This window comes from Sphaerodactylus townsendi, linkage group LG03 (assembly GCF_021028975.2).
Source record: "Sphaerodactylus townsendi isolate TG3544 linkage group LG03, MPM_Stown_v2.3, whole genome shotgun sequence".
Lineage (NCBI taxonomy): Eukaryota > Metazoa > Chordata > Lepidosauria > Squamata > Sphaerodactylidae > Sphaerodactylus > Sphaerodactylus townsendi.
This window is the reverse complement of record NC_059427.1, coordinates 8465219-8490147: the sequence shown is the minus strand read 5'-3', so window position 1 is coordinate 8490147 and position 24929 is coordinate 8465219. Positions and strand designations below refer to the sequence as shown.

Here is a 24929-nt window from a genome sequence, read left to right as displayed (position 1 = left end):
GGTTCTTAGATGCTGTTGAAGATGGCAACTCTGACTGAATTTCTTTCCACATGCTGAGCATTCAAAAGGTTTCTCCCCTGTGTGGATTCTTTGATGCCGCTGAAGATTGCTACTCCAACTGAATTGCTTTCCACACTCAGAGCACTCGAAAGGTTTCTCCCCTGTATGGGTTCTTAAATGCTGTTCAAGATGCATACATCTACTAAATTTCTTTCCACACACTGAGCATTCAAAACGTTTCTCTCCTGTGTGAGTTCTTAGATGCTGGTCAAGATGCAAACTCATACTGAATTTCTTTCCACACTCTGAGCATTCAAAAGGTTTCTCTACTGTGTGGGTTCTTTGATGCTGTTGAAGATTGCCACTCTGACTAAATTTCTTTCCACACTCCAAACATTCAAAAGGTTTTTCCCCTGTGTGGACTCTTTGGTGCACAAGGAGCTGAGATTTGTATCTGAAGTACTTTCCACACTGAAAGCATTTATATGTTTTTGTTCGATTAAGCTTTGTAAAATATACATTGCCCTTTTTTCTATCAGATAAACTCTTTCCACTCCCTGAGCCAATAAATGGCTTCTCTTCTGAATGAATTCTTTGGTGATGAATAAGGCTTGCTTTCTGTGAAAAGTTCTTGCCACACGATGAGCAGGTATACGCTTTCCCTGCTGTGTGGACTCTTTGATGTTTAAAAAGTTCTGATCTGCCTAGTAAACTCTTTCCAGACCCCAAACATTTAGGGATGTTCTTTTCACTATGCTTTTGCAAATGGATATTATATTGGGTTTGATCTGAGAAGCCCATTCCGCACTCCAAGCATTTGTACACCTCTTCCGCCACGTGAATTACTTCATAGATATCCCCTCCTTGGCAAGGAGTGGGTTGACTCTTCTTTTCAACCAGGTGGCTTCTTTCATGTCCCTTTGCTCCGTCTAGATTCCTAAAGTTTCCTTTCACCTCCGGATTCTTGGCTTTGCCCGACAGTAACCCAGGCAGTTCCTCTTCATCCACATTCTCCTGATCAGCCCCTGTGGGAATAAAGAGAGATATCCTATTAGCATCACACAAGGAAGTCTGACCTGCTCTTGAAGGTTTTTCCAGCCAGAGCATAGGGCAGTGAATCCTTCCTGGGGTACACTGCAGCATCCATTAATTGACACTTCAAATGTTCATTAAAGCTGAATCAAAGAAAATTTTATACAGCTCCTTACCTGAGTGAATTCTTTGATGCGAAGTCAGGGCTGTTCGATGACTGAAGCTCATTTCACACTCTGAGCAATTATATTGTTTTGCTCTCGAATGAATTTGTTCCTGGCAAACACTCATTTTTTGAATAAAGGTCTTTCCAAAAGCTATCCTTTCATTTTGCTTCTTGCTGCAATGGACTGTCTGGTGAAAACAGAGGCCTTTGTTCCTTCTGTTTTTAGGTGGCCTTTCTTCTTGGATGAGGATTTCATGGAAGCCTTCCCCCTGGCAACAAATGGGCTTATCACTCTTTTCATCTGTGTTGATTCCCTTCTTCCTCCTGTTTCCATCTGAATCCCGAAAGTTTACTTCAAAGTCTTCCTCTTTAGTGTTTTTTGGTGATGCTCCTTGTAATTCCCCAGCTATTTCCCCTACAATTCCTGCTGCAATAAAAAGAGACATCCAGTCAGCAGTCACGCAAAAAACCCAAGTCTCAAATCTGTCACTCCTGACTGTTGGCATATATTTTGATTCATCCCTTAGGGGTGCCTTCAACACCTTAGGGCTGCCTTCAACACCAGAATAAGCAGCCAGCCAGGTCTGGCAATGGAGCTGGTTTTCTCTTCCACCTTTCCCTCCCTCTCCCCAGACTCCCACTTCAAGGAAAAACAGGACTAAAGTTTTGATCTGTGTCACTTCATATTTGTTTTGATGTACATTTGAACACATATTTATTTATAAATATTTTTATCTTGCCCTATACCCAAAGGTCTCAGGGCAGGTTTCATTATAAGACTCATAAAAACTGATACAACCTGAAAACAATTGTAACCTGTAACAATAAAATATGCTTAAGATTCATAAAACCTATTGAAATTCGTACAGCCTGTTTAAAAATCTTGAAATTACCAAAGGGGAAAACATGTCTTCAGCCAAAGTCCAGGGAAAATATAAATCTGCTTTATACTGAATCAGACCCTCAATCCATCAAGGGTCAGTATTGTCTACTGAAACTGGCAGCAGTTCTAAAGGGCCTCAGGCTGAGATCCTTCATATCATCTGCCACTTCATACTTTAACTAGAGATTCTGGAGATTGAACCTGAGACCTTTTGCATGACGAGTAGATGCTCTGCCACTCAGCCACAGCCCCTCCCCCTTCGATTTTCTGTGATTGATGGTTAAGTACAAAAAGTGCTGTAAAATCCAGAAAGTTTTGTGATAGAGCCAACATGGGCCAATTGGTTCTCAGACTCTGAAAAAGTGTGTGTGTGTGTGGGGGGGGGAGAGCCTTGTCAACCAACCAAAGAGGCCAATGGGGACTGGTTTCTGGAGGGGAAAAAGAACTGGGAAGGCCCAAAGGCAACTAGAGGCCTCCTGTAGGGAAGAGTTGATGAAACTCCTCTTATGTTACCAGCCCCCTTCCTGAAAATATCAAGTCCACCAGAAAACTGAAGGACAGGGAAGCAGCCCCTGAAAGGGGAGAAGGAACCACTGCTGAGCTCAGCCTCAGAAGGAACATCAGAGACTCCCCAATTTCAGGTCTCAGAAGGCCTCCGTCCTTACCCAGCAGGCCAGCCTCTCTTTCTTCTTCTTCTTCTTCTTCTTCTTTGATGCCCATTAAGGCATGCCTCTGCTCACTCTCAGATGGAGCTACACCTTCCTCAGAGACACTTCCAGTCTCCTCTTCCAAGGGCACCTGCAACATCAGAGGCAAGGATTCTTTTAGGGCAGAGTCACAAAAACTGGGAGGGGAGGCAAAGAAGAGGGCTGTTTCTTCCACCCTGACCTTAGCAGTTTTATTGGTATGTAATTTGGAGAAAGTGGAACAGAATCTCCTTCAGCAATATTGAAAGGAGAAGGTATTCAGGACTCTCCAGGCCACACCTCTAACCTGTGGAGATGACAAAGGGGCAGGAATTTTGAGCACCTAGAACCCCAATACCTGCACTTTCAGGGGGAGGGTGACCCCATCAATGTGAGCCCATGCACTAGTTCGCAGACTGAGAGGGAATTCCTCTCCACTCAAAACTCTGGATTCAGACTCCAGGAAAATGAAGCAACAGACCCTCCCATCACACTTTGGATCTCCTCTGATCCTCTTAAGATGATTGAGATGTCAGTCCCAGCTCCTCCCAGGCCCTCCCACACTCAGGACTCACAAAACAGAAATGCCTTACCTGCTTCTGCCTCAAGAGGAACTCCTCAGCCAGATCCACCGCCTGGCAGCAGCTCTCAGGGCCACTCTCTCTCACTTGGCTCTGGATCTCTGGGGAAAGGATGCTCAGCAGCTGCTCTAGGATCAAGACCTCCACGATCTGCTCCTTGCTGTGATTTTCCACTCTCAGCCACTCGTGGCACATTTCCCGAAGCCGAATGTAAGCCCCCCGCGGTCCCTCAGCCTCCTGGTAGCAGAAACCTCTGAACTGCTGACGCTGTTTCTCCCGGCTCAGGGAATCCCCTCTCAAGATGGCTGCTTTCACTTTCCCATAATTCTCTCTGTCCTGGACATCCAGCCTGTTAAAGGCTTGTGCAGTTTCTCCACTGAGGGCTGGCAGGAGTCGGGTCACCCATTCTTCCTGGGGCCACTGACAGGCTTCGGCCACTTGTTCAAAGGAGGTCAGGAAGGCCTTGGCATTCGCCCAGGGGGAAGTTTTCTCCGATAAATGTCGGATTCCCCATGGAGAGGGAGAGGACTCCACCGTCCTGAGGAATTCCTGCCACCGAACGTCCCACTGCTTGAGGGAAAGGGATCCCTCCTTTGAGGGCTGATTCATTGGAAATCCCATTCTCATTTGCAGGATTTCCCCAATACTCCCAGCCTGGACATGAGGGATGGTTCCTCTTTCCTGTGATACTTCCCCTAATTTGGGGCCTGTAGTCTTTTTCTCCATTGCTTGCTCAGAACAATCACGCAGAGTTGGTGCTGCCGAACTGAAAACTCTAGAACTCTATGATTCTATGTTAACCTTTTCTTGGATAAAAGAAGAATGTGGGAAAGAGAGAGAAGAGACACATTTGATTCCCCATTTGCTGCTTTATGGCCCCACAAGACTTTTCTAACCAGGTAAATTTATATATAAAAAGTATTGGCATGATTTGATGTTTAGTTACCGTGTTTTCCCAAAAATAAGATAGTGTCTTATATTAATTTTTGCTCCCAATGATGCGCTATGTCTTATTTTCAGGGGATGTCTTATTTTTCTGTGTTCTGTTCGTCGGGCATGCTTCCAAACAAAAACTTTGCTACGTCTTACTTTTGGGGGATGCCTTATATTTTGCACTTCAGCAGAACCTCTACTATGTCTTATTTTCCGGGGATGTCTTATATTTGGGGAAACAGGGTATGTATGAATTGTACACAGTTAATATTAATTGAAAGGTTTCTGATTTGTCTTCTGTCATAAAAAGTTCTTCTAATCTAAAATATCCTTCTTACAGTTTGGGAAGTGCCAGGAAGGCTGCTCCCCCAGAGATGCAGACAGAATGTTTAAATCTATCTTTTTGCAGAATGGCACTTTCAAAGAGTTCTACTCCAATTAGCAGACTTTGCACAGTTTTGTGTCCTGAAGGTCCCAGGTTCCATTCTCACATATCAGGTTAAAGAAAATAGGCAGAAGGTGATGATAAGGCCTCTGCCTGATACCTTAGACAGCTCAGTCAGGGCAGACAAGGCTGACCTCAATAGGCTCCACAGGAGGAACCTTCATGTGTACAGCATAATGGGACTGGGTGCCCTGCGAGATTTCTGGCCCTCAGTCCTCGGAGGGCTTTCCTGGTGATAACCAGCCCCTGGAACAGCCTGGAAACTAATTAGGAGGCAACGGAGCACTTACGAGAGGCTTACTCTGTCTAACTCCTGATAGTGATTGAGCTGTAGTGATCTCTGTTGCCTGAACTTTCCACATTGTCTTCAAGGCCCACTCCTGTAGACTGTAGTCCAGTCGTCTAACCTCAAAGCAGCACCTTCTCCATAGTCTCTCCTGGCTATGTTAATTTAGTAGGTTTGGGACCAGATGCCAAGGACAGAATTGGTAATCTCTGCCATTGCGTTATGGACTCTCCTCCATCACAAATACCCTTTCGTGAAATGTGTGCTCATTGTGACTCTGCATGATGGTGAAAGGCACTCTGCTTACGCTCAGACACAACTGTCAAATTCTGGAAGGGGGAGGGAAATTATTAAAGACTGCAGGTTCACACCACTTCAGCAGAACCGGTTGTTAAAATGGTGCTTGTAAACAACCAGTTGTAAAATTATTTGAATCCCACCACTGCCTCCACCCCAGGAAATGTGCATCTCCTGCATCTGAGTTGTATTTTCACACCTCCTGCTCCAAAGCATTTCCATTCACACAAACAAGAAAAATATTTTTCCCCAGGACAACAGACAGGGAAATCCCACCCCCAGGACTTCAGGTGGGACTCATTTTGCTTTCTCATACAAGTAGAGACAGAAGCAACAGCATCCTTCTATCAGATGGGCGGTCTTCCATAAGGCCAGTTGTATTCCCCTTTCCATGGGACAACACTGTTTAGCAAACCTTTCATTTGCAGAGATCAATAAGAGAATCTGTTCCAGGCCTGGAGGGAAACGAGACACCTCTTCTCCTTCCAAGGATCCACCCTAAATTTAAAGGGCCAGAGCTCACAACTCTTCTCAGAGGTCAGTCTGAGCTATTCTACCCCAGCCTTGCTCTGCATGTGGGACCCAGAGAGACCCCCTTACAGATCTGCCCAGCCTGAGGGAAAAATCTCTCCCTCCTCTACCCCCCAGGGTCTGACCTTTCCGTGATGTTGCCTTCTGGAACTGTTACTTAGAGATTGACTGCCTCTGAACATGGAGGTTCCCCTTAGTCAGCATGGTTAGTAGCCACTGACAGACCTATCCTCCATTCATTTGTCCCATTCCCCTCTGAAGCTTTCTATGCTTGTGGCCATCAGTACATCCTCTGGCAGAGAATTCCACATCACTTGGTATATAAAGAAGTATTTATTTTTGTCTATCCTGAATCTACTGCCCATCAGCTTCACTGGATGCCCCCTAGTTCTAGTATTTTGAGAAAGGGAGAAAAATTTCTCTTTGTCAACTCTTTCTACCCCATGCATAATTTTGTAAGCCTACGCTTTTTTTGTAAAGCTCTAGTATGTCCTGCCCCCCTCAGTTAGCACTTTTCTAAACTGAAAAGTCCCAGACTCCTCAACCTTTTCCCTGAGAATCTCCATCTTAATTTGGACTCACATCATTGATGCCCTGGGCCTTCGCCTCAAAGAGGACCTCCATGTTCATCTTAATATGGACCTAGGAATGAAAAATTGAGTCTGGAGCTAACTGATATTAAAATGACAGTCATGCTGAGGGCATGCCCAGAATGTGAAGACCACCAACACCCTTAACTGTGCAAAAGCCATCTCTGGTGGGAGTCAACCAAACGGTCTTTCCCCACAAGGACCTAAGGGGTCCCCTCCCTGATCCAGACTCACAGAATGACCCAAATAATCAAGACAATAAGCAAGGGTCAAGCCCCAGCTATTTCCATCTTTTTTTAATGGACTGGGCAAGAAGATTTCTCCCTCTATTCTATCATGCAAAATACTAATCTATCAAGGAACACTTAATATTTTTACCTTTAATGCAAAAGAAGAAAATTCCCCTCCACAATATACACACACAAACACCTTTTTCAAATTAGCTCATCTCTGGAGAGATGGACTTTTCATCATGCCCACATTCCAATGGCAACTTAGCAAAAATATACAAAAAGCTATTTGTAGCTGGTTTTGTATCCCAGTCTCTTCAACTGTATGGTTTTTCATCTGTTCTGGAGTTTCTCCAGTCTAGTCAACTTTCCTCTCTAGAGCTGCCCCATCTTTAGGAAGCATGCTTGTATACCTTTGAATCTCCTCTTTTCTATCTCCCTCCATAGCAGGTAGTTTGTTAGGGAAAAGAGTTCAAACTGTGTTTATACCTCGCATTTATTTCCTTTCTGTAGCGCCTCCATTTTTATTTAACTGATTTAACTGGGTTCTATTTTTGGTAATTCAATAAATTTATTTTCTTTTCAAGAAACTTATTTTCCTTGTTAGGAAAAGGATGCTGTAATGCAGCGGTGTCAAACGTGCAGCCTGGAGGACAGATCTGACCCCTTGAGGGGGCTTATCAGGCCCACAAGTCAGCGGAGACAAAAAAACCTTGTTCCTGATCTGGAGCAAGGGGTTGGGGGTGTTACCTCAGCTGGCTCACAGGGCTGATAAACCCTCTGAAGGCAGCCACCCCAACCCACTGCATATTTGCCAATCCAGGTACTTAAGCCCCCCCTCCCCCCAGCCAAGGCAGCCATTCTCCCACAGCCAAGTCCAACCAAGTCAGATTTATGTCATATCCAGCCTTTGTAACAAATGAGTTCAACACTCCTGCTGTAACAGACCTAGGTTGCAAGCGCAAATCCCTCAGAGTCTGAGTATGTAAGTGACAGGCTGGGAGTGGATGGGGTTAAGAAAGGAGTGGCAGTTTTCTTAAAAGTCTCCTATTTAGAGGAGGGTCATCTTGTAAAAGATCAAAAGAAGAGGTCAAAGTGATCCCCATGAGGGTGGCTTTCAGGTGCCACCTTTTTGTTTCCCAAGAAATTGATGAGGGCTGCCACAGAGTTTTCACCCATGTGTCCCGGGGTCAGCCTCTGGCAAGTGGAAGTTCCTCAGAGGAAAAGCTCTGGTAAGAGGACTCATCTTTGCCAGAACCCCCCAAAACAAAAGGCAGGCGGGCCAGAACTGGAGTGCCCGCAGTATTACTTCAGTCTCCCAGTCTGGTGCCGGCTGTTGGCACTCAGGCTGGTAATTCACTGGAGTCACCTGTTCTACCAGTGCCAGTAGAACAATGCAGACAGCCCCACAAGAAGGAGCTACTGAATAAAAGGCACAGTGCCCACTTGCTGGCCCAGTCAGTCATCACAGGATGAGGATTAGTCTCCTGTGTGGGGACTATCAGAGAACTGGGTGAGAGGCAGGTAGATGACATGGACATGCTACATGATCGCTGCGTGGCTGACACTTGCCTTGTCGGACTTCTGAGGACTCTGACCCCAGACAACCTGACCTTGATCTGTTAACAGTCAACAGGCTTGGTTTCTTTTCTTCTGCCTCCGCTGATGCTCGGAAGTTTGTCTGAACTTTATCTGGCTTCCAGCAGTTTACTGTCTAGCTCTGTTGCTCATAGCTTGCCAGGACAAAACTTCTTCAAAATTGTATCACTTTTGTGTTCCTGTTACTTCAATAAAGGCATAAAATAAGATGCTAATTAAAAGGTTCAGGATTTCTTTTTGAGGCTTACCTCAGAACCATACCAGCTGGCCTTGCCTGTACATTTACCACATTCATTGGAAGAGCAGTAAACTGCCATGTCAGCAAATACCATCCAAGATGGAGTTCCTTGAAGCCGCTTTACCCTGATCCACAGTGCTGGTGCAGCTATCATGCTTGTGGGCTTCCTAAAAGCACTCTGTGAACAGATTGTTGGATTTGATGGCCCTTGCTCTGACCCACCATAACATTTCTTATGTTCTTATATTATGTTCTCTTACCCTAAAGAGCTCACCCTGAAGAAAAGGGATTCTTAACCTTTTTCCATTTGGAATTCTCCTGATCTGCCCACTAGTGGAGAGGGCTGGAATAGCTACAAATCAAAAGACTGGAACTGGATGGGAAATGCATTTTGTTTCGCAGGAATCCCATGCCATGCTACACCCCCCTGCTATGGTCAAAAGCAGGCCCCCAGCCTCCCAAAGCAGGGCTGTATTCACTTATCCTCCTACGTCAAAGGAATCCCATTTGTCATGACATAGAAAAGACTCCTTGCAGGACTGAAGATGCAGAAATTCTCCCACTAGGTCACGGTTTGCTCCAAACGCTCCACAGGGGAATTTCAATTTGCTTTTAGCCGCAAGCAGAAGCTCAGGATGTGGAGACCCAGACAAGGCCAGCACCCTCCTTTTTGTCAAAGGGGGTATCTCTGTGGGGCCAGCTTTATAATCCCTCCCCAACCCGCAAACGGCCCTCTGCAGTTAGACACGACTTGGCCTTGAGTCCCACATGCCTTTCCACTGGGGGTTGCCAAGTGACCAGGAGAAACTCCAGCCTGCCCAGCGCCTGTGTGCCTTCCGCGGAGGTTCCACATGAAGACCAGGTCGAGACTCTGTTCCCAGCCTGAAGAGAAACCGGATCCCCTTCTGGCTTCTTGCACCAAATTGGCGTTCAGAGGGCCGGATCCTGAGCTGGCAACCCTTCCTGGGAGCACAGGAGTAGCCAGCCAGCCTGATCTCCTCCTTCCCGGCCCTGCTCTGCTGGTGAGACCCAGGGAGACCCCCACGCAGTGGCCCCAAGATGAATGGGTGACCTGACTCTTGCAGGGTTGCCCAGCCTGGGGAACTCCTCCCTCCCTTCCCCGCCCCACAGATCTTTACCCCTCCAGGCATTCCCCGGTCTGGTTCCAATCTCGGTCCTCCAGTTCTCCTGCAAGCCAAGTCGGAAGTGGGAGGGTTTGAGTATTTCTCTCCTCCCTTTGCTTCCAGTCTAGGAACTGCAACTCTGCCACTTGCTAAACCCTTTACAAACCTTTGGAGGGCACGATAAAACTAAGTCCAAGAGTATCTTTCTTTAAGCTTTTAGCCAGAAAAATCTGAAATCCGAGAGGTGCGAGGGCTGGCTGTGGTTGCTCCATCTGGGGTGATGGCATTCAAAACGGAGACGCCTACTCCTTGTAATACCTAACAGGGAAATGCTGGTTTGAAGACCGCCTCGTCCTTAGAGAGGCTTAGACGGAGGTTTGGAGAGCAATCATATGGAGAGCAAACTCTTCAATAAAAAACAGCCTACCTAAAGGCTCCAAAAGTTTTAGATCTCTCAGGAAAAAACATATGTCAGGATTACCCTGTGATAATACAAAGTTAGATTTTAGCCACTCTGATCTATCCTATGTTCATTCTTATTTGCATTAGTTATTTAAAATGTGTAGCTAGTTACAAACGAATAAATGTTTCTGAAGCATTTAGCCATTTATGCACTTGCATTCTGCCTTGCTGCAAGTTTACCTTTCCTTTATGAATTGTTGTTGGGTTTTTTGAAGCTACCAAGGGGCAGAACAGAGAATCTGCAAATTCTTCCTGTTGCTTCACTTTCTCCCATGAAACAAAACAGAAAATATAATTCTTTATCTGGGTTTTGTTGCTTCTTCCTGTCTTTCCCAACTCACTGAATAGCAGTTTTTCCTGCTCTTCTGGCCATGATTTCCAAACAACCAGAAGGGCTTTGTTTTTGTTTGTGTGTATGTTTTTGTAGATGCTCTTCTTAAACTCGTTTTATGCCATCCAGGCCCAAAAGTATCACACCGGCAGGATGGCCAGGCATCCTGTTCAGAGAAGTTGTTACCAGTCGTCTAGATCAAAGTAAAATCAAAAGGGGGGGAAAGTACAGGACCCACAGAAGATCCTATGGGTGACACCTGGCTTGACAACAGTACATGTGAAAAGGATCTGGGAGTCTTAGATCACAAACTGAACATGAGTCAGCAGTGTGAGGTGGCAGCCAAGAAAGTCAATGCAATCCTAGGCTTCATCATTAGTAGTGTCTAGATCAAGGGACATAATAGTACCTCTCTATTCTGCACTGCTCAGGCCTCACCTACAACACTATGTCCAGTTCTGGGTGCCACAATTCAAGAAGGATATTGACAAGCTGGAACGGGACTAGAGGAAGGCAAACAAAATGGTAAAAGGTTTGGATTCCATGCCCTAGGAGGAGCAGCTTAGGGAGCTAGGTATGTTTAGTCTGGAGAAGAGAAGGTTAAGGGGTGACATAATAGCCATGTTTAGACATTTGAAGGGATGTCATATTGAAGATGGAGCAAGCATGTAAGCCTCCTTATGCGAGAGAGAAGTGGGGTATAAATCCAAACTACTACTACTACTACTACTACTACTACTACTACTACTACTACTACTACTACTAGCTATGTAAGAGCCAAGCATAAAAACAAATGTTTTTAACAACTTCTGTTGTTTTAATCTGTATTTATTTTTTGTAATTGCTGCTCAAGTTTTTAATGGGTTTAAGTTGTATTTTTGTACTGATTTGCTATCTTAAGAGAACAGCCATATTGTGAGCCGCCTCGAGCCCTTCGGGGGTGAGGCGGCTTATAAATCTAATAAATAATAATAAAATAATAATAATAAACATCTTTTGAAAATGTGACTCAGAACATGTTCATCTGATTCAGATGCATTTCTCCAAAAGACCCACCCAATGAAGCAACAAGGAAGGAGGATCTCAGCATGTAACAGCATTGGGTCTTTCCTCTCCTAAGCCTGTCTCCTAAGCCTGTCTCCATCAAAACTGTCTCCATTCTGGCCTCACACCCCCACCACAGCTAGTCAGGAGGAGGCCAGAAGGGGAGGGGGAATCAGGGAACATCATATTCAGAGCAGTTCTCTTCCAAAGGGGTAAGTGTGAGAACCCAAGGTGAAGCAGAAAGGATGCTGTGATGGGTAGGTCAACAAAGTTTCAAGTTAACTACAATACAAAATTATCAAAATATATATTTAATTAGTGTACACATAATACAGAATGAAAATACATAATTAAAAATATGGGTTCTGGAAACCAGAGCCCAACATATATTGCACATAAATCACACAAATATGCAACACACGTATTATTACAATTGATGAATGACCAGCAGAACCATATGCGTTTCGGTCCTTGTGGCCTTCCTCAGTGGTCAGTAACATAACATTTAAAAAAACACATTCAGCAGCTGATGTATGAAACCAAACTAGGAGATGCTTTCTGAAAATTCAACAAACAACAAAAGGGGTGGGGGAAATAATCATAATAATTGTAATTTCTATTTAATAAAAAAAAATTAAAAGGAAAATAAAGCTGCCAGCCACTTATGTGAGTTAAACAGGAGCAAAAACGACCAGATCACAGCCATGTAGCCTAGAAAACCCACAACAGTCAGTTGATTCCAGCTGTGAAAGCCTTCGACAATACAGAAAATAAAAATATTTCTACCTCATCTGTTGTGTAATGAATAAAGATTTATGATGTGGGGCTAAGATCTTATATAGTAATTGTACAAATGACTGGGATCTTAAAAAAATTAAAAATCTGAAAGCCACAAACAAAAATTATATAATAAATATATTTAATTTTTCTGTGTTGTCAAAGACTTTCACAGGCTGGAATCAACTAGCTGTTGCAGGTTTTCCAAGTTGTGTGGCTGTGGTCTGACAGTTTGTGCTTCTAATGTTTCAGACACAATCTATAGCTGGCATTTTCAGAGGTATGTCATGATCACATGCCTCTGAAGATACCAGCCATAGATACAGACCATGTCCACACAGCCCGGAAACCCCAACAACAGCCAATTAAAACTTTCTCACTAAATGGATAGCTAAATTTCCCCCTTTCCTGATGTTATGAAACTAAGGTTGCTTCTAAATGGTCTAAATCAAAACTGTGTAATAGATGTGGCAAAATTCTGTTTTGCAATTAGCTGACACAATTTTCAAAAATGAGTGTATGTCGTATGGGCTGTTAAACTCAAATAAACTATGAATTGTATGAATAATTATTTTTATTTACACATATATTTGCAAACTACGGTAACCTGGTATTGAATTGTTAGCATCTTTGAATGTGCATAACATCAATCCTAAATTACAAAGAGGTTGCTATGCAGTGAACCTGAAGGATGATGCAGTCACCCCCTCACTATTTCCTAATCCAATTCTCCAGCAAGAAAATGAAAAAGGAGGAGGTTATTAAGAAGAGGGCAGAGGGAAAGATGGGGCGGGGGGCAGAAACAGCACGGTTTATTACAGGACACCAAAATATACTCTTTTTAGGAAATTAAACATCCAGTTAACCTCACTGATTAGTCCCACAGGTGTTAACATTTGGAGATGGCATATCCAAAACAATTATCTCTCCTGCAAGAGTTTAGTTAAGCTTGAAGATGTAGGCCCATTATATATGGAACGCTTACCTCAGGGCTCTTCATTTCGCAGTGGCTTTGTGTTTCTCTGTTTACACGTGAGGAGGCACTCACTCCTTGCTGCAAAGTTTCTGCTTTTCTGAGTTCTCTTAGCTCCACCCATCAACTTGGTTCTCTTAATTCCAGCAGTGGCGGAGGAGGTTAAGAGCTCGTGTATCTAATCTGGAGGAACCGGGTTTGATTCCCAGCTCGGCCGCCTGAGCTGTGGAGGCTTATCTGGGGAATTCAGATTAGCCTGTACACTCCCACACATGCCAGCTGGGTGACCTTGGGCTAGTCACAGCTTCTCGGAGCTCTCTCAGCCCCACCTACCTCACAGGGTGTTTGTTGTGAGGGGGGAAGGGCAAGGAGATTGAAAGCCCCTTTGAGTCTCCTACAGGAGAGAAAGGGGGGATATAAATCCAAACTCTTCTTCTTCTCCTTAACTTAACCCATCAACTCACTCTTCAAGGCACAGATCTCATCACACCCAATAGTCCCAAGATTGGTGGCTTTGTTAAAGTCTTTAAAATCATAATTGTATCAATATTGTGGCCTCTTTCCATAAATAATCCCCCCCATGAAAGAAGCAAAGGAATTCCCTGGAGCACACACTGCTGAAGAAGAGAACCATGTTCTAGAGCTGATATTCTCTTTCCCTCCCCTCTCCCCCACACATACTTACTGCTGCTGCTGCAGGAGGAGAGACAGGTTTGTTATTTCAATATGCCTCTATTAGATCTATCACTATACGATAGATCTAATATGGTATGAATCCTTGAAGTTAAAATAAAGTTTTTTAAAAAGCTATTTCAATCACCAGGGATGGAGGAAGTAGAGTGGGGGAGATGGGATGGCCAGGGGCAGAGGGAAGATGTCTGGGGCAAAGCTGTGCTTTCTGGCAAACCTGCCCTGCTAACGAAGAAAATTAAAGTCGCGCTAGAAGTGGTGTCACTTGCTGCAGAGAGAATGGAAAGTGAAAGTGGGGCTCAAGGAAATATGTCTGTACAAGAAATCTTGCTGTGATGGACATTTGCCTCTGCAGTGCGGCAGACACCTTGTGCGCAATCAGCCACAGTATGTACAGTTTCCATAATTCCAAAATTGCAGCTGTCTTTCAGTACAACCAGAACTGAGAAAATTATTTACAAGAGCATTGTTTATTTTTTTGCAGTTTATGTGTTCACAAATTTTCACCCTGATGGACCTAGTGGTGATTCCCATGTACATTAATTTACAAGGGTATTGGATAACACAAATCAACCCACCCTCCCCCAGAATTACAACTACAAAATGAACTGATAGTAAAAGTTCTGGTATTGTTTGTGTTCTAAAATGTTTTCCTTCTCTCAGGACACATACTTTACAGGGGCCATGTGAGAAAAAAAAATGCTTTTAACACCATCACTTTCACAGCTGTTGTCCTTCAGCTGCAGAAGTTGGTTTCTAACTATAAGTCGTGAGGATTTTTTTTTTTGCTCTTTTAGATGCCGATGTTTATTTAAAATACCAGTACTAGTTCATATGTACAACTGTGTTAAAATAATTATAACCCTTGTCCTTGTTTTGACCTGTAGTTATTGGGGTGAGCAGTGTTATTATTGGTGTGTTGTATGCTCTAAAGAAAGCTCTTTTTAAAATTCTAGAAGAATTTTGTACTGTAGTTAGCTGAACTCTTACAGTAAAGTCGATATATCTGGGGTCAAATTTCTCTCCCCCCGTTTTTCTTTGCATCAACAAAGCTTCAGTCCTGCTGTCCTGTCAGGGTTCAGTAGAAGGGGCACCCTTCTCCTCTAGCATCAGGAACAGAGGCAGCCATGGCATGCAGGATACCTGGAGATCCCTCTGGTAGTTAGGCAGGATCTTGGGCAAAGGGTGTCTTTCTTTCTATGCCTGCATATGCTGGAGCACAAAAACTGAACAGAATGAAGATTAAGCATACAGTAAACCCGGTGTGACCAAATGAACAAAAGCTGTGTCAACAATAAAGATCTCCTATGACACAATTATACTGCTATTATTGTTACAAGCCAAATGCAAAAATAAAAATAGAAACCAAAGTTAATTTCACTCATAAAGAAAAAAAATCCTTCAATTCAAAGCTTTGAAAGTCCTTATGAGGGTAAATAACAATTTAAAATTCACAATAAATTCTCAAAGCAAAATTCGCATTTTAAAACATTCACCTCCCAAATCCAAAGATATCCACCACATCCAAGAATACTGGATGTTCTTTGGGGCATGTTTGAATTAAATGAGTTTTCATTTCAGTCTCAATTACATCCAGTGGTGAGACCCTGGGAAGTTCACAGCAGTCCAGACAGCGAGAATGCCCCTCAGACTTCCTTGCTGTGTAGAACTATTTGGAAATTAGGAAAATCAGCTATTCACATTGCCTTATACCAGTCATATACATGATGTAGCTGTCCATTATCCTCAGTTTGCTTATTTCTGCACAGGACTTGGAAGAGCCCTGCTGGTTCAGGCCAATGGTCCATCTAGTCCAGCATCCTGTCTCACACAGCAGCCAATCAGTTCCAACAATTGGCCATAGAGGCTGAGGCCTTCCCCAGTGTTGCCTTCTGGCCCTGGGATTCAGAGGCTGAATGCCTCTGAACGTGGAGGTTTCCCTTAATCACCCTGGCTAGTGGCCACTGATATAACTATTTTTTATGAAGCTATCTAATCCTTTTTTGAAGCTGTCCATGCCTGTGGCCATCACTACATCTTCTGGCCGCAAACTCCACATTTTAATTGCTCACTGTGAAAAGAAATCTTTTCTTTCGTCAGCCTGAATCTTCTGCCCTTGCGCTTCAATGGATGACCTTGCATTCTAGTATTGGGAAAGAGAGAAATTTTTCTCTCTTTCTACCCTGTGCATAATTTTATAAACCTTTATCATGTCTACCTTAGTCACCTGGGTTCTAAACTGAAAAGTCCCAGACTCCTCAGCCTTCCCTCACAGGGAACATGCTTCAACTTGGAAGATGTTCTTAAGCAGTGAGTGTCACTGAAAAGGAAAACCATGACAAAGGCCCTTCTTTTTATAACTACTGTTTGAGCCCTTGACACCTGGACAATCAGAGAAGAGCCTGGACAATCAGAGAAGAGCCTGGACAATCAGCCACCCTCAAAGCATATTTTCACTCTTCCCTGTTTGATCTATTTGAGGACTCATTCATGACTAAAGCTTTTTCCATAATCCAAGCTTTTATACCGTTTCTCTTCAGCTTGAATGTATTTATTAATTTTGCTTTCTGTGGTTACAGTAAGTTTTCTGGGCAGATGCAACTCTTTCCAATCTTTTATATGGTTTCAACCCTTTGTGGAATCTCTGGCTATCTTTAAGATGTACAACTCTTGTCACAGGTTAAGAAGCTACTGTTGCTTCTCTCCATGTGGATTCTTTGATGCTGTTGAAGGCTGGATTTCTGAATGAATCTTTTCCCACACTCTGAGCACTGAAAAGGTTTCTCCCCTGTATGGACTCTTTGGTGCCGCTGAACATCACTACACCGACTGAACCTCTTTCCACACTCTGAGCATTTGTATGGCTTCTCTCCCGAATGAATTCTTTGATGCTGAATAAGGTTTGTTCTCTGTGAGAAACTCTTGCCACATTCTGAGCAGCCAAATGGCTTCTCTCCTGTGTGGATTCGGTTATGTCTAAGGAGTTCTGCTCTGCAAAGAAAGCATTTTCCACATTCCAAGCATTTATGGATTTTCTTTCCACTGTGCACTCGTAAATGAATATTATACTGGGTTTGATCTGAAAAGTTCATCCCGCACTCCAAGCATTTGTATGTTTCCTCCACTATATGTATTATTTCACTGCAACCCCCAGCATTCGCAGAAATCCTTTGCTCAGCTCTCTTCTCGACAATGTGGCTTTCTTTCTGCCTCTTTGGTTCATCTTGATTCCTGAAGGTTTTTTTCAAACCTTCAGGCTTGGCTTTATCTGGGGATAATTGGTGCAGTTGCTCATCTTCGTCATCCTCCTGATCATCCCCTATGGGAATAAAGAGATCCCATTAGCACCCACTAAATGACTTCTGTTCTGCTTTTGAATTTCCATCCACATTCAACATATTACAGTCACTTCTTCCTGGTCTACTTCAAATGGACATTAAAGCCTGCTATATCTGAGGAGATCATTAAACCCTTGAATATTTAGTTTGCCTTCTTACCTGAATGAATTCTTTGATGCAGAGTAAGGGCTGTTCTGTGGCCAAAATTGTTTCCACACTCCAGGAAACTATATGGTTTCTCTCCTGAGGGAATTTGTTTCAGGGAAATCATATTTGTGCTCTGACCAAAGGTATTTCCAAAGGACCTGCTTTCATTTTCTTTTTCCCTGTAGCGGATTCTTTGATTATCATGGAGGCCTTTGTCCCTTCCCTTTTTGGTTGACTTTTCTTCTTGGACTGGGACTTCATGGAAGCCTCCTCCTTGGAAAGGAATGGATTCATCCCTCCTCTCAAATCTGCCATTTCCGTCCTTCTTCTTAATTCCATTAGGATCCCTGAAGTTACTTTCATACTCTTCCTCCTTGGGTTTCACCAGTGGTGACCCCTCTAATTCCCTGGCCAACTCACCTACACTTCCTGCTGGAATAAAGACAGAGATCCAGTTAGAAGCACGCAAAAAACCCCAAGTGTCACATTTGTCACTCCTGCCTCCTGGCTTGTACTTTGATTCCTTCCTCAAGCCCTTTCTCATTTGTCCACCTTCTTTCCTGTCCCAGTTTGATTTTCCCTTCTCTCCCACAACTCTCCATATGTACTTTAAAGGGGAAAGGTGGTAAAGATTCATTACTCCACAGTTCATATTTGACCTGCTGTACACATCTTTTGATTTTCTATGATAGTGTAGTTTTTTAAAAATCCCTTAACATAAAATCCTGTCCTGGGACTGCAGAGTTTTGGGATTGCAGGTTTTTAGCCTCTGATAAATAGGAAAGAAGCTAGAACATTGTCAACCCAACGACTCTAGGAAAGAATCAGCGGACATTTTGTCTTGTCCACCTGGGCTGTTCTTAAGTTACCAGCACTTTTCCTAGAATACCCTGGAGAACGTAAGGACAGACCAGCCCTCAAAGTAGCCTCTGCTGAGTTTAGCCCCACAAGGAGCTTCCAGACTCCCCAATCTCAGGCTTGAGAAGGCCTCCAACCCTCCCAGTGGTGAAGCCACCAGGGGGAGGGGGGGTGCACTACGCACCGGGCGCACAGCTTTGGGTCATGTGAGGGGCAAAAAATTCCCCCCTCCCCCTCCGCGACGCCCCCCCCCCCACTTACTTTAGCAAACTGAGCAGGAAGGATAACAGGGCTGCCTGTTCTGGTGGGAACTACATTTCCCAGGGTGTCGTGGGGGCGGGGGTGTGTGATTTCCTCCCCCACGGCGCCCCTCCCCACACTTACTTTAGCAAACTGAGCAGGAAGGATAACAGGGCTGCCTGTTCTGGTGGGAACTACATTTCCCAGGGTGTCCTGGGAAATGTAGTTTCCACACAGGCAGGCCTGTTCTCCAGCCTGCTCGGTTTCCTAAAGTAACTGTGGGGGTGTGTGTCGTGGTAGGGCGGGCATGATTTCCCCCCACAGCGCCCCCCCCCACTTACTTTAGCAAACCATGCAGGCTGGAGCACAGGCCTGCCTGTTCCCTTCCAGGCGGCAAAGGACCTGGTGGGAACTACATTTCCCAGGAGACCCTGGGAAATGTAGTTTCCACCAGAACAGGCAGGCAGGGAGGGGGGGGCGCGTGGGGGATGCGAAAAAACCAGAGTGCACACCGGGCGCACTCTGGCCTAGCTACGCCTCTGATCTCTCCTTACCCAGTCGGCCAGCCTCTCCATGCTCTTCTTCCTTGATTTCCATTGGGAGATGCCTCCAGTCGTTCTCAGAGGGAACCTGGCCTGCCTCAGAGACACTCCTGGCCCCAGTCTCCAAGGATGCCTGCAACAGCAGAGAGGGACCCTTTCAGGGCTGAGTGACAGAACTGGGGAGGAGGAATGGAGAAAGGGGAGGGTTCAGCCAGAATCTAGCAGATTATCTCAATTGCTGAAGATATCCAGAATAAAAAAACTTAAAATACGTAATGTTAAAAGCAGCGTGAAAATAAATAAGCTGCAGATGCAAATAATAGGCAGAACCACCAATACTGGGCCATTAATGTAAAAATGAATTCCCTGCCCCCCCCCCTCCCAAAGAAAGCTTTTTGTAGCAGATTTCTTAAAGATGGAAAATAAGCTTATCTGAATATACTCCCACGATTTCCACAAGAAAGGTGCCACCATAAAGAAGCCCCCAAACACACTGCTACTTACCAAATTGCATAGGAGTAAGTAGGGATCTGGTGGGAGACCTTCAGAACTCTCGTGGTCAAAACATGCAGACGATGCTCCCGAACACACCAGTCACTTGTGAAGATGGCAAAAGGGGTAGGAATCTAGAACACCCAGGACCTCAAGACCTGCTCTTTCAGGGGGAGGGCCACACCTTCTAGACCAGTGGTTCTCAACCTTCCTAATCCCGCGATCCTTTAATACAGTTCCTCAAGTTGTGGTGATCCCCAGCCCTAACACTGATTCATTTTACAGATGGGGAACACTGATGCAGAGAGACTTAGGTGACCCCTGTGAAAGGGTCATCCAACCCCTAAAGAACTGCTGTTCTAGACTGACCAAACATTGATTGGCAGATTGAGAGAGAATTCCTCCCCACGCAGAAATTCTGAATTCAGCTTCCAGGGGAACGAGGCAACAGACTCTTACATCACACCCTGGCATTCCCCTTCTCTCTCTTCCATTCCTCTCCCACCAATATGGACACAGATCTCAGTCCCTGCTCCACTCCAGGCCCTCCCACACTCAGGATCCGCACAGCAGAAAGGCCTCACCTGCTTCTCCTGTTTCAAGAGGATCTCTTCAGCCAGGGCCACCGCCTGGGAGCAATTTTCAGGGCCACTCTCCCTCACCTGGCTCTGGATCTCCATGGGCAGGATACTCAGAAGCTGCTCCAGGATCAAGATTTCCAGGATCTGCTCCTTGCTGTGATTCTCAACTCTCAGCCACCCGTGGCACATTTCCCGCAGTCGGCTGTAGGCTCCTCTTGGCCCCTCTGCCACCTGGTAGCAGAAACGCCTGAACTCTTCACGATGCTTTTCCCGACTCAGGGCATCTCCTCGCAAGATGGCTGCCTTCACCCTCCCATAATCCTCTCTGTCTTGGACATCCAGACTATTAAAGTCTTTTTCGGCCTCTCCACTGAGGGCTGGCAGGAGTTGCGTCACCCACTCTTCCTTTGGCCACTGACAGGCTTCGGCCACTTGTTCAAAGGAGGCCAGAAAGGCCTTGGCATCCTCCCACGGGGACTGCTTTTTTGGCATGTGTGGGATTCCCCATCCAAAATGAGGGTTTTCCACTGTCCTAAGGAACTCCTGCCACTGCGCTTCCCACTGAGCAAGGGAAAGGGAACCCTTCCCTGTGTGCCGATGCATCAAATCTCCCTGTCTCCTTTTCAGGAATTGCTTCATATTTCCAGCCTGAAGGACATGAAGGGATTTTCCTCTCCCCTCTGGAACCTCCTCCGATTTCAGGCCTGTGGAGTCTTATTTCTCCATTTTCACCTCAGAAAGATTCCTCAGGAATAGCGCTACAAAATTTAAACATCTAGAAGCTGCTGTTGTCTTCCAGACTGGGCTTCTTCCTGGAGAAGTAGGAAGCAGAAAGAACAGACACACTCAGCATCTGGCATAATGGTCCCAACATGATTTTCTTCTCATATGCACAATTCATATGTAAATCTTCATTACTTTTAAGCATAATAAGATGCTACTTAAAACATTCAGGATTTCTTTTCATGGCTGCCCTCAGAACTTTATTTATTTATTTATTTATTTATTTGATTTTATAGGCCGCCTCATCCCCAAAGGGCTCTACCAGCTGACCTTACCTATACATTGATTTCATTTATTGGAATTGATGTAGAATTGTCGTATCAGCAAACGCCATCCAAGATAGAGACCCTTGAAGCTGCCTTACCCTGACCACCAGGTTTGCTCTGCTGACCTATTTTGTTCAAGTCCTGTTTTGCTGATAATGCTCAGGGCAGATTACAAATTTACAAAGAACAGATTTTAAAATCTATCACCTAACATGAAAAGGACAACAATATTCCTTCTTTATGAAAACCTCCTCCTGAAAAATTCCTCCTTCTGCAGTCTGGGGAAAACCATTTGGGTGGGAGACTGGCAGGCAGGCTGCTCCCTGCTCTGGGATCACCACAGGTAATACCCTATCTGGCAGCCAGCCAGCCATCTTACTCACCTGAAGGGTGGCCCCTTCAACATGGCGCTCTCAGATGGACACAGCTGCCCCAGCAGAGCCTGATGGGAGAGGCAGGCCGGAAGATTTTTGTGTCCAAGGCTGGAAATTAATCAAAAGGATATGCAGTGATTGCATTTTTAATGGGGTTGGTTTTAATATATATAGAGCCATTATTTAATGATTTATTTAAATATCGATATTATTGATTTTATCTGTGCTCTATCTATTTGTTTGTTCACCACCCTGAGCCCTCCGGGGGAGGGCGGTTTATAAATATAAATAACAACAACAACAACAACAACAATAATAATTGCAGAACCTCTGAAATATGCACACCCTGCCAAATGGGCTACAGTTGCCTGAGAATTTCCCACCTTTGTGAAAGTCTCCGGCCTCCAGAAAATGTCTTCCTTTCACAGTCTAAGAAATGATATTTGGGTTGAGATACACTGGCTGGCAGGGGCAGGCAGGATGCTCCACCCCCTGGGGCCACTGAAGAGAATGCTGTGCACAGGCCACCACCAATTTCACAAGTTGGGTAGGGGGGGTTTCAAAAGGCCACGCTTGAATGGGCACAGCTGTCAGGCCAGAGGATGATGGCAGAGGAAGGCCTGCAGACCGGAAATTAATCAATAGCAAATGTAGTGACTGCAGAATTTCCAGGATATGAACACCCTTCCTAATAAACGACAGTCATATGTAATTCCTCAAAAGAGACTATGCCCACTTCACTCAGTAAAGACTTCTGGCCTCTTTTTCTGAGGATCTCACCTTGAAGGAAAGGGATTCCTGACCTTTCTCTAGACTCAGATTTTCCATCCGTGTCTCTCCTGATTTGCCCAACCAAGAGGGAGGACTGAGAAAGACAAAATTCAGGAGACAAAATGGAATTGGGTTGCAACCCATGTGATACACAACAGCTCTGACCCCACCTCCAAGCATGGTCCCCACCTCCAAGTATTATTCAGGCACCTCCTCCTGCTCCAAAGCAATCCCATTTACCATAACAGAGAAAAGATTGTCGAAGGCTTTCACGGCCGGATTCAACTGGTTCTGGTGGGTTTTCCAGGCTGTGTGGCCGTGGACTGGTGGATTTTGTTCCTAACGTTTCGCCTGCATCTGTGGCTGTATCTGATACACCTCTGACGATGCCAGCCACAGATGCAGGTGAAAAGTTAGGAACAAAATCCACCAGACCACGGCCACACAGCCCGGAAAACCCATCAGAACCAGAGAAAAGATTCCTTTCAGGAGAGCAGATGCTGAAATCCTCCCAGCAGGGCTATATTTTGTCCTACAGATTTCCCCCTCCTCCACAGCAAAGCCCTCTGTAGCCATACAACACTCTGCCTTGCAGTCTACACACCTTTCCGCTGGGGTTACCAAGCGACCGGGAGAAACTCCAGCCTGCCCAGCTCCTGTTAGGAATGCTAACCTCCAGGTAGCACCTGGGGATCCACCCGGAATTACAGCTCACCTGCAGACTGCAGAGACCAGTCCCCCTGGAGAAAGGGGGTGCTTTGGCGGGTGGACGCCGTGGCATTGTATTCCTCTGGGCCCCCGCACGCTCCACCCCCAAATCTCCAGGAGTTCCTCTCAACATGGATCTGGCAACCCTAATCCGCCCCCATCTCCCGCTGGTAGCCCGGGGGGCTGTGGCAACCCCAACTCCTTTGCTTTTACCAGAACATTCGCCTGCAAAACCAAGAAAAGAATCTGTGCTTCTTGGCTCCGGGCTCCAAATTGGCGCCAGTTCAGAGGGAAGGATCCTGATCCGGCAACCCTCCTCGGAAGCAAAGAAGGGGCAATCTGATCTCCTCCTGCTAGGCTGGCGAGACCCAGAGAGACCCCTTCGCAGGACCGCCCAGCCTGGGGGGAGCTCCTTCTTTCCCTGCCCCACAGATCGTTACCCTTCCAGGCGTCTCCCAGTCCGGCTGCAGCTGCGACCCTCCAGCCGCTATCAAAAGACGGAAGTGGGAGGATTTGTGCATGCTCTGTAAGCTACGCAGCTCTCTCCCGTTAACTCTCTAAAGCCCGCGCAAGCAACCTGGAGGTTGGCAACCCTATTCCTCACAATCCTGTATTGCGCAGCCTAGATCCTCCCCCCGCCCCCCCCCACCGGGTGTGGCTTTCAAACCAAAAGGCAGCAGAGTCCTGGGGAAAAGGTCCTCTGATCCCATCCCATGCAACGTCTCAAGGATCCTCGCAGTCCAGGCGGTGGAGCAACAGCTTGATTTTAGCACCACCTGAGACAAGGGACCAAGAGCAGCTAGGTCACGTTCAGCTAGTCAGTGATTTCCACTCTCAATCGAGACATTTTCCAAATTCTTTAACTCTCCCGTCTCTGAATCGATTTTTATTTATTTTATTGGGCTCATTCCGCACATGCAGAATAATGCACTTTCAAACTGCTTTCAGTGCTCTTTGAAGCTGTGCGGAATGGCAAAATCCACTTGCAAACAGTTGTGAAAGTGGTTTGAAAACGCATTATTTTGCGTGTGCGGAAGGGGCCTAATTACATCTATTCTCCGCCCACCCCTGATGCGATGCCACGGTGCCACCAGGTTCATGTTTGGAGAGGGCACCAGGGAGTAATCCCATCCAATGCCTCCAGGACTCTTGCGATCCAGATCTGAACTGAGACTCCAGCAGAGATACTGTTAAGACTCCCACAAAATTCCAGAGTCAAAAGCGCGTGGAATGAGACAGATCTCTGGGATCCTATGGGACATGAAAAACCGGATCTCCTACCTAGCCCCACTTTCTGGGACAGATCAACCAGCTCAGATCAGATCCAGGGAACATGAAGCCTCGGTGAACACCAGCATGATTCAGAAAATGCCTAACTTGACTCCGTTGGCATGTCAAACACACACACACACACACCACAACAAAAGAAACAATTCTTAACATACTCATTTATTTTTTAAAAATACAGTTCAGTCATGTGTGGTGCTATGTATTATATAAAGGAGCATTAAATAATTACAAAAATGACTCAAACTGGGAGAATAGTTGTTGTTCAGTGTTGATTAATGCTGGCATGCCACGTTTGATACATGTATTATAGGGCTGCCATCATTGATCTAGGGAATGTCGGGGGTGGGATGGTTTCAGCATGTCAGCAATTCCATCACGTTCAGGACAAGGAAGAATATGAAGGGTCCAGTTTCTCTCACCACACACCCCTTTGGGAAAAGGGATGAGCACCTCTCAAGCAGAAGTGATCGCTTTTGAATACTGAAACATTGATATTATCCTTCTTTTCCCCAACCACGGTAGGAACCAAGACAGTCCCTGTACTTCTAATAGCCTGACTTTTGCCATTTCCAGGGCCTTTTCAGCAGTGGCCTCTGCCTGGCAGACCACTCTGTTTCATGAGACTCAAGCCCTGAAGGATC

General features: G+C 45.4%; 2 protein-coding genes across 4 annotated transcripts in view; both read right to left on the bottom strand.

The window, feature by feature from the left end:
• Positions 1-9617, bottom strand: part of LOC125429823 (zinc finger protein 135-like) — a 10521-nt gene extending 904 nt beyond the window's left edge. Inside the window, exons 1-5 of the mRNA XM_048491335.1 lie at positions 8508-9617; positions 3361-4149; positions 2747-2879; positions 1209-1625; positions 6-1025 (exon numbers count right to left, since the gene is read on the bottom strand). Of these exons, the coding sequence (XP_048347292.1) occupies positions 6-1025; positions 1209-1625; positions 2747-2879; positions 3361-4074 (2284 nt within the window). The 5' untranslated portion in view covers positions 4075-4149; positions 8508-9617. The remainder of the gene's footprint in view (positions 1-5; positions 1026-1208; positions 1626-2746; positions 2880-3360; positions 4150-8507) is intronic.
• A 4735-nt stretch (positions 9618-14352) lies between these two features.
• LOC125428676 (zinc finger protein 397-like) lies at positions 14353-23487 on the bottom strand. Of its 3 annotated transcripts, none has more exons than XM_048489177.1 (6): positions 23439-23487; positions 21529-21627; positions 20100-20908; positions 19036-19156; positions 17396-17815; positions 14353-17217 (listed from the first exon to the last, which is right to left on the bottom strand). In XM_048489177.1, the coding sequence occupies exons 3-6, from the start codon at positions 20733-20735 to the stop codon at positions 16553-16555; spliced, it is 1842 nt and encodes a 613-aa protein (XP_048345134.1). In that variant the 5' UTR covers positions 20736-20908; positions 21529-21627; positions 23439-23487; the 3' UTR covers positions 14353-16552. The 3 variants fall into 3 exon arrangements, with proteins under 3 accessions (XP_048345134.1, XP_048345136.1, XP_048345135.1); XM_048489179.1 differs by having other exon boundaries at positions 17396-17812; XM_048489178.1 differs by lacking the exon at positions 21529-21627.
• Between the last annotated feature and the right edge of the window lie 1442 nt (positions 23488-24929).